This window comes from Equus asinus, chromosome 11 (genome assembly GCF_041296235.1).
Source record: "Equus asinus isolate D_3611 breed Donkey chromosome 11, EquAss-T2T_v2, whole genome shotgun sequence".
NCBI lineage: Eukaryota > Metazoa > Chordata > Mammalia > Perissodactyla > Equidae > Equus > Equus asinus.
Window position 1 is genome coordinate 75205075 of NC_091800.1, and position 10044 is coordinate 75215118.

The window sequence follows — 10044 nt, forward strand, 5'->3', positions numbered from 1 at the left end:
CATCTTGAGAAGAGTAGCATGCCTCATTTTTTTCTCACAGAAAAAAGTAGAGCATCAGCTCCACTTTGCCTGTTCCCCTGGTCATTGCTTTCCTTCCTGTGCAGGGGTGAGGCGATGCCCTTCTCCAAGGCTGAGCTTTCTGTCCCAACACTGCGTCTTCTCCACTGCGTTTCCTTCATAACTGCACTCCACTGACCAGTCGCTCCTTTCAGGCATCCTCACCTCAGCCTGTGGTCATATTCAAACACCTCCTGTCTCCTGAGGCCCCGGGCTTATTGCGGGAGTAGTCTACACTGCCCTTCTACTTCCTTAATACCAGGTGATGCTAATCCTGTTACAAGAGGAATCTGGCCTTGATCACTGTTGATAACCTAATTGCCAAAAACAATGGCCCATTCCATCATCCTTGACCGTGTGGCAGCATCTGCCATTAGCTGTGCCCTGTGCTTCTGGCATCTGTTATGTCTTACAGTTTGTGGAAATAATGTGGGTTCCTCAAATTCAGGTATATATGAAATAACTCGTGTGACTCATTTTGAAATTTCATTAAATATTAAGGTCAGTTTATCCCTGCTGATATTTTGGCCTGTCTTTTCTAAATTTTACCATCTGTAGAGGAAACTCTTAATTCTAGGTTCAGGTGAGCCCAAAGTACAAGATCAGTTGTGTTTTCACACGTATTAGTCTTTTTTCTCACTTTTTCATCTCAGACACTGATTCTCGCGGCTATCAAAAAACATAATAAAATAGGGTCTTGGCTTTAAGATTATAGCTGTAGAGAGTTTCAGATAATACTGGGATAAAACTAGAAAGGAGCCATAAAGCATTATAAAAATGCTAAGAGTGAAGATAGGTTAAGTTTTTGGCAACATGGGGTCAGTTTGTCCCCCCTTGTAGTTACAGTGTTTGCCCCAGGCCTTGGAGCAGACCGAAGTGGGCTCAGGCGGCTGCGTAGAGCAGAGGAGCCTGTGCAGGCCTTAGAGGCCGTACGCTCCCGGCGAGCTGCTCGCAGGAGTCGTCTGTTTTCCTTGTAGGTGTATCTGCTGGCAGGTAGCTGCAGTTTAGGCGTTCACTTCTCATTTCCGTGCAAAACTGCTTTCACTTAAATCACTCGTGTCAAAAGTTGTAAGATAGCCATTTTGTCATCTTAAAAATATTAACTTTTTTATAGGGCATCTAATAATTAAGTTTTAGTTAAATTTAAGCTGCAGTTTACCCATTTAGGCCATTATATATGATTCAAGTTGCTTCCTAAAATATAGCTGTTACCCCCTTGATTGGTGCCTACCTAGATCTGATTCGGAGATGTTCAGTGAGCAAACACATAAACATGTAAAAAAAAATGAACAAGACACTCTCTACTCTTAGAAAGCATATGCACTAATACGAAAGATGAAATTGCAAGATAGGAGGTGATTAAGAGATGTAATGAATTGAATTTTAAATTTCGAAAGCCTATGGGAAGGAGAGCTGACTTTCTTTTGGGTGGAGAAAGCTTCATGGATTCGTAGGTATTAAATATGAGCAGATGAGTTGTAAGTTAGAAAAGGATAGGAAAGAAATAGTCCGGATATGTGGAATTTAGGTTATTGGATCAGAGAGTGCTAAAATAGAAAGAGATCTTACAGATAATGTGACCTAGGACTGGCAAGTACAACACACCTGTGTCCCCCTCAGCTTGCCTTCTGAATTCTGCATACATGCAGCCCTTCTCTGTGCAGCTAGGTCCAGTCAGGCAGGACTGCTGGGGGTGATGAAACTGGCCAAACCTGCTTGGCCAATCCAGTTCTGTTCCAGGGCCCCCGTTCTCCCTCACAAAATGGGGTCAGTGATTGTGCCTAACTCCTAGGGTTGCTGTAAAGCATAGATGAAGTACTGCTAAGACATCTCAGCTGGCGCCCCCCCCCCCAAAATGGGGAGCAGGGGAGCGCTCAGTAAATGAGAAGCTGTGCAGATGCCCCAAACCTGTAAATCCATTTTTTCTGAAGTCCAAAGTAACCAGGAAGCCCCTAGACACATTTCTACTAGAAGAGATGAAAGTTGCTTCTTTTAAGCTTTGAAATTCTTTGCTGATGTCCTCTTAGGCATCCTTTAGCCATAATTTCATCTACATCACAAATGCATTATGGTCGATAGTTTTGTTGTTGGGTTGTAACAAGTCGTTGCAACTTGTTTTAAGTTGTCACTTGTAACACCTTGTTGGGTGGTTTGGGGTTTTTTCCCCCCTCGTTTTGTTAATTATCTTTCAAACTAGTTATTGTTGATTTTATAGTCCCAGCAGATTTCATATGTTGTTCATTTCACGCTGGGTCCTTCAGAATTCTTCTTAACTTTTGGACGGTTTGTCCCTCCCATATCTGAGTGTCTTAGGGTCATTTTCTCAACACTTGTAATCCTCATTGTCTTCACACATATCCGACAGGAGTCGGAGAAAATACCTCAAATAAGCAAGCATTCTAGAGACTAACACTGTTAGTCTACGCTCCCCTGGGGCATAGGTTATTATATTTCATTCAACGGTGATTTATTGAGTGTCGTCTGTGCCAGGCATTGTTCTGGGCACTTGGAATGCATCAGAAGAAAGCAAAGATGCCTGCCCTGGAGCAAGGCAGTCTACGCTAGTGAGTGAGAGCACCGGGTGCACAGCCAGGCTGGCAAGCTGAGAATCCTGGATCTGCCACTTCCTAACTGCAGGATCCTGAACAAATCGCTGGATCTTTTTGTGCCTCAGCTTCCTCCTTTGCCAAATAGTGTCTTACTCATAAAATTGTTTTGACTCTACTTGAGTTAATATGTTAAAAGGCTAGAACAGTTGCTGGCATATTCAGAGTATGTGTTATATTTGCTCTCTTTATACAGGAAAGTTATTGACTAAAAGAACTTTGGTGCATCTGTACATACGCATAGACAAATATGTAATAATTGCTATTTGTAAGAAATTTAAACACTTAAAAGATATTGTTCTGATGAAGAGTTATGTAACTGACAGAATTTAGAACTAAATAATCTTTTAGTTCTATTGCTTATAGTATTCTGTTTTAACTGGATACCACCATCCTAACTCATTTAATGTATGTGTAATATCGTGGCTCATTTGCTGTTTATTAATAAGAAATCTTGTTTGATGTACAGTATAAATGTATATTTATGTACATGTAGGCTATACTATATTTCTGCATTCTAAGTCTCAGGCAAAAGAATGCATGAATTTAATTTCAGATAAGGCTGTACTTTTAAAGAAGTTTTGCTGATCTGTGAAATGCTTTTTGGTTTGGCATACAGTGACATGGACAAACAAAAATCCACCCTAGTAGATGCCCTTTGTAGAAAAGGCTGTGCCCTGGCCGACCATCTTCTTCACGCACAGGATCAGGACGGGGCCGTGTCAAGTGATGCAGAGGGAAGGGAGGAAGAAGGAGAAAGTACTCTGGATTCTCTGGCGGAAACTTTTTGGGAAACTACAAAATGGACTGATCTTTTTGACAATAAGGTAACTTTCTGCCTCTGGTTTGCGCACAGTTCTTGGTGGTGACTTCGCGGATGCCTCTTGGGCCCCGTTTGCCTGCTGTTTACTGATGCCCACTTGACCAGCCAGAAGGGGAATGGAGGCAATGGAAGGAGGCTAAGCCGGGCTCTGAGGAAGACAGTGCATCTAGCGAGACCTCATGTTTGGCTTACCTGTTTTAAAACCATTTTACCATTATTTTATCTGTCTGCAAAGCGGCTGTTTAGCCACACTAATTTGGAAAACAGTTTGAGAATGTATGTAGTGGTCTGTTGTTTAAGCCAGTTATGTGTGAAGCTAAAATGAAGAACATCTAGAAGCTATCTTCATGCCTCACCATGTCTAGTTGTGTGTTAATTTGTCAGAAATGGAGAAGGAGGTATTCTGGTTAGTTTAGGTATTAGTTATTTTTCTCAAAACTCTTTAAATTCTAAGTAATTATCATCTTGGTTTGTAGCTGATCAGTTTTAAAACCCAGTTTAGAAAAAGAAACATTGATGAACTTTTTGGATTTTGATTATGGAAACATCCCTTTTAGCTCTCTACCATAATTCTTACAGTAGAGATTGTATAACTACAAGTTTTTGTCAATCTTCCTTTCTTCTGGAGATAAAGAAAAAAAAGTAAAAGTGGAATTCTCACTCAGCACAAACCATTGTTTTGTTTTAGTAGACGGATGCTTGTTTTCAGGATTAATTATGGTAATTTGTGGTAAAGAACCATGGGAGCGGGTGAGAAAACCTTCCTCTCTGGAAAGCGTCAGGTTTTCCAGCACAGTACAGTAGTGCGTGCGTAGAAGGAACTCAGTTTCATTCAGGACACTGAAGGAGTCAGTATTGCACCGAGGTTAAGAATTTGGACCTGACCTCAGCCCCCTGGAGTGTGAATCCTGCCTCTGCCACTTTCTCTGTGTGACCTGAGGCAAGTTACTGAATCTGGTGCCTCACTTTCTCATCTGTTGAAGGAGGATAGTGACACTGCTACACTAGGCTTTTGTGAATGAGTGTTAAGTACGTGGGAGGGTCTCAACAACGTTTGCTGTTGTTGCTAACCAGAAGGCTCTCACATCTGCCGTGTACCAGACACTGGGGGCGCGGCTGGCAAAAGATGAGTAAGAACCTGGTCCAACAGCAAGTCGATAGACACTTGATGAACATCATGATAAAGTTGTTATAAATAGTTCTCTTTCTGCCGTAGTACTACAGTGTTGGGGCCATGCATTACATTACCTGTCTGTTTACTACGTTTCTAGCAACATTTGTCAAACATTTTTGCAGTTTGGCTCTCGAATACAAATAAATGTGCTATGATTCCCTTCTTTGAGGACATTCTCCACATTCTAAAAGTGAAGCCCCAAAATATAAATAAATGGTTCCAAGTATATCTGACAGATGCAATAATTAAAGATACAAAGCTTGTACAAAAGGAAGTAGTTGAAATTAACATGTTTATATAATCTAATGCTTTTTTTTATTTTTATCCTCTTGCAATTTTGATAAATTATAGTGACTTCATAGTTTTGTACTTCTATCTTAATTTGCAGTTTTGTAATCATTTATGTTAGCTTTGCTTTATTTTGCATAAAGAGGTGTTTTGGTATGGATTCTAACAGCTAGTGATTTATCATAATAATTTTCTTCCCCCCAGTAAATTATCTGTTCTGTGGAATACCTAGTTCTTTTGAAGATTTAATTGTTTTAAAATTTTTTAAAACTTACTTGATGTAACATTTTCATCTTAAAACCTACATTTCTGTTGCAGCCTTAACTCTTTCATTATTAAAGCTATATGACTTAAAATGTAAATATTTCATAGGTAAGCTTTGTCTTGTTTTTTGTTATAGGTTTTGACATTTGCATACAAACATGCATTAGTAAATAAAATGTATGGGAGAGGCCTTAAATTTGCAACTAAACTTGTGGAAGAAAAGCCAACAAAAGAAAACTGGAAAAATTGTATTCAAGTAAGTGATATTTAAATTGTCACTGTTGAGTATCGTTTCAGTATTGCATAGCGACAAGATAGCTAAAAGGCCTTATGATAGTGGTGTAACGATACTGACTTTATCCTGACTGATTAGTACTCTAACGTAATGTGAACTATCAAATAAATGCATGAGACATGGTCAGTAAGCTATTTAAATTTTTAAAACATGTTTTACTCCTATCTAGGAAGCCTGTATTTAGCCTCAAATGTTTTTTAACAGACAAAAATGCATCATGTATTTTGTATAGTTAAAAGACAAAGTTTTCCTTTATGAAGGAAACAGGTAATTTAGTTTAAATACGTGTTGGCTCAATTCTAAAATGGTTGAACTATTATTAGAGTTTATATTTGATTTTAGTCTTCATTTGAGATGATAGACCATTTTGTTATTTTACCGAAGATTGTATTATATGCAGAGAAATTCTGTGGTTGAGCTTTCCATACAAGTTGCTTGTCAAGTGTAAAAACTTACTGAATTCAACGGAAATTATTTGGACCTCGCCCTGTCTTTGGACACACATAATTGGTTTAGGCCTAAAGGATGTCTGGAGCTTGGGGAATGTTGGTTGGGCCAAGTGCAGCCGAGGGATTCATCTCTGTATTTAAGGTATTCCTTGGATGTAAAATTAACCAGTAGGTTCCTGTGGAGAGTTTTTCTAATTAGTATAAACTGTAGGTTATCGTTACTCCCAGACCTTTTCTTTGTGCCTTCATCAGTCAGTCCATATCGTAAGGCATTTTAAATTAGCGCCTTCAGATCTTTTAATGGGTTCAGAGAACTCTTTCTGGACCTAATTGTCAATATGTCTAGTGTGATTCTCATCACGTAGGCTGTAATCTGCCAGCTCTTATATTTGTGAACCAGTGATCCACCTAGACGTTCACATCAAGCGATGTTTTATAACTTGTCTCCTCTCTATTCTGCTCCCCTACTGCCTGATCTCCCTACCCAGCAGCCAAAAATGACGGCTTTAGTCACCTACCAGTGAATCTCCATCACATTTGAAGTGAAATGCAAACTCCTCAGTGCGGCCCACATGGCCCATGTTATCTGGCTCCTGCCCTGCTCTCCAGCCGCATCTCACATCACACCTCCCCTTGCGCTCTGCTTGTGCCGCGCCAAACCCCTCTTGGCCTGGCTGAAAGAGCGAGGCGCTTTCCCAGCAGAGGCCCTGACTGTTCCCCTGCATGGAAGTTCTGTCCCACATTTACAGAGTAGGTTTTTTCTTGTCATTCCAATTTCAACTTAAATGTCACCTCCTCAGAGCTCCCTTTCTTGACCATCTCACTTCCTAGTCAAGTTCTATTTTTACTGCATACATGATATATATCAATTTTTTTACTTACTCATCTATTTATTAATTTGCTTATTGTTTGGTTTTCCTGAGTAGAACATAAATTTCCATAAATGAAAGTGAAAAGTGAGTTTGTTCAGTGCTGTTTCCTTGATGCCTATAACAGTGTTGGACTTAGAGTAGGTGCTCAGAAAAAATGAATGAAAGGAGACCAGGCTGGTAGGAAGGAAGGAAGCAAGTGAGTTAAGTCAGAAGGAAAGTTGCAGGGGTGGTGATGACTGCCAGGCCAGGTGGGCTGGTAGGAAGGGTGATTGGTAGGAAGGAAGGTGGCTGGGTGGGTTGATGGCGGGTTGGGGGGAAGGAAGATTTACATGCTACTACTGTATTATTACTAAATATTTAATTCAGAATGTACCCGAAAGATTGAGCTTGAAAAATCTGTTCTTTAATAGTATATCCTTGTGTTTTGTTATAGCTGATGAAGCTGCTTGGATGGACCCATTGTGCGTCTTTTACTGAAAACTGGCTCCCCATCATGTATCCTCCTGATTATTGTGTATTCTAAAATAGGAACCAGGACTTTAAATTTTAAAAAAGAAAGTTTTATAGTGAATGGATATAAAAACAAATTTGTCGCATTTTTAGTCTAATGCATGTTTTCATCCGCTATCAAATACCAGTTATTAAAATGATGTGTATTTATCAGAGAATTCGCTGTGTGGCTTAATACATGTAAACCGAGACCTCTGACATCATGGTGTTTTCTTAATGCCTCACATTGCTGGCACCGGGCCATGCCCTGTCTGCCAGCACCAAGGACTTTCAGTTGGGTTGCAGCTATTACATGCATGATAGGTTTTAAACCATAACTTTTAACTGCAAACCAGTAAAATTCTGTTTTTTATTTTATAAATGAACAGGGTTTTAACATGCTTGACTTTAATTTTTTCAATTGTATGAAGGCCTTAAAAAAGCTACATTAAGCGTAGCTGAAATTATTTATTGGACTAAAAAGTAACAGAACTTCATTTTCAGATTTTTTTTTGGCAAACGTTTACATTCAATTAAGGGGAAAAAAATGAAACCGGCACAAATAAATGGGTGGCAATTGCTGGAGCATAACTGCTTCAATAACTCTTCATTTTGGAGTTATTTCAGGCCAATCATTTTTAACATCCTCTTGACGTGCAGAACATCAGAATGAACTTATTAATAATAGATGTATAAGTGCCAGACAGCTAAATCTTTTTCAGGTATTGTAAAGATACACATATGGTATGTTTATTAAAGTTGAAATAATGTAAACACCTGAATAAATTGCAAAACCAAGATTACAGTACACCATTATCACTCTGATACCTTAATTTTTTTATAAATAATAAAAGTGAATATTGAAGCTTCTTAAAGTTGGTCTTAATTTCTCATGAATAAAATTTGGGGTTAGAACAGAAATATTAAATCCATTGACAAAACATTCAACATGAGATTATTTTATAGTGTTTCTTACAGGCTTGTAATTATTTAAATATATTTCCAATTCTAATTATGTGATTAACTTTTTTATGTGTGTAACTTTTTATTGTTTCTATCTTTTTGGCTACTAGCTTCTCTCAACCTTCCTCCAAAACATAAACAGACACACATAGATGATATAAAAAAGCTTCTACTCACTTGTAGCAAATGCATGTGTGTGTGTCTGTGTGTGTGTTTGTATGGTTTTTAAATCTTGTTCCCTTAGGATTTAATACTGCAAAAGACCTACCAGTAATCTTCTCTAGTCATTTATAACTGGTTTTTGGGTAACTAACCCCTTTATCTGATGAAAACGTTAGAGCCTTTATGGAGAAATACACATATGCATGTAAACATTTTGCACACAATTTCTGAGCCATGTGGAGTCTGAAGTCCGTGAACAGCCACATGCATGTTCCCTCACGAACACACGTCCTTTCACCTACACACACACAGGTCACCATATGTACAGTTTCAGTCCAATAAGGAAATTGAGAAGCTCAGGAAGGCTAGGGTGACTTCCTGAGGTCATACTGCTGACTGAGTGACTGATTGATTATTAAATATAGAACCTGTTTTACAAGCCAGGTTTTGCCATTCCTGGCTAGTGCTGCTTGCTTGCACAGAGCTCAGGGTCAGCCCGAGGGGAGAGCTTGGGTCCTTCTCAGGTCTTTCCCGAGGATGTGCACAGCCCCACGACGTGTGTGGCCTTCTAGATCCCCAGGGATATGTCAGAGCCCCTACGGACATCTCATTCTCCAGCATTTTCTTTTAAGTTTTTTGATGAGTCCCAATTGTTATTCACCATCTCAGGCAGCCACAGAATTACAGAGTTGCCTGTGATTATCTAGACAAACACCCCGTGGGAAAAGGCTTCTTGGCCTGAGAGAGATCTGAGTCCTGTCAGTTAAAGTCGGCCTCGCACTTGGGGTCTTCTTGGGAACAACCAGACAAGTCAGATGATGACAGTTCTCTGGGAGTGAGCTTTGAAGGAGTGCCCACCCTCTCCAGCCCCCTCCAGTGATCGCCAGACTGCTGGTTTTCAAGGCTGCCGTGGAGATGGGACAGGTCAGGGCAGGTTAAAACATCACGAAGTGCTCTCCTCTTACCGAGACTCAGCCATTTTACATGAGTGAACATGCCTCAGGTTGCTCCGTGCCTTTCGTTCATTTCCAGAGTTTTGAAAAAGTTGCTTCTGATTGTTTCTCCCGTTCTACCATGGCTTTAATGGAGGAGAGCATTTTCAGAGGTGCTTTCTCACTGAGGAATTGGTGCACCGTGTTCACTGATGTCACACTTTTTCTTTTTTTAGCACATGAATTTAGTATCCAATTTTAATGTAATCTTAGGGTTAGAAACTTGCTGGTAATACTTTTGTTTCAAAGTGCTACCTTCTGAGTTATGTCAAGATACAGTAAATTCTAGGATTCTTCAAATATGACTTATTTTTACATAAAGGCATCATCATTCCTAAGCTCCCTAATTTCCCACTTTATTCCTCAGGTTTTGGGTTTTTCACTGTATTTTTTAATTTGAGGGACAACTTAAGCCCATGGCGGGTTTTGGATATACTCTCTTTTTCGAGAAAAGTGTAGCGTTCCAGGTGTAATAAGCAGCTGAGCTCTCCTGCCAGGCCAGGTCACAGCAGCCTGACAGTCTGGTGCTGCGAATTGGTGGGTTCACAGCCCTCCCTCACTGGTAGTGAAAAGCAGACAAAAGAGGTGTGTGTCTGCGGGGGGAGATAGT

The 10044-nt window shown here is 39.8% G+C and overlaps 1 protein-coding gene across 4 annotated transcripts in view; it reads left to right on the plus strand.

The window, feature by feature from the left end:
- Positions 1-8192, plus strand: part of TPP2 (tripeptidyl peptidase 2) — a 76347-nt gene extending 68155 nt beyond the window's left edge. For all 4 annotated transcript variants that reach the window (XR_011506643.1, XR_011506644.1, XM_014839439.3 and 1 more), the window contains 3 exons: positions 3283-3490; positions 5349-5468; positions 7262-8192. Coding sequence is in view for 2 of the 4 variants with exons in the window: in XM_014839439.3 (XP_014694925.1) it covers positions 3283-3490; positions 5349-5468; positions 7262-7351 (418 nt within the window). In the remaining 2 variants the exon portion in view is untranslated. The remainder of the gene's footprint in view (positions 1-3282; positions 3491-5348; positions 5469-7261) is intronic.
- The last annotated feature ends 1852 nt before the right edge of the window (positions 8193-10044 follow it).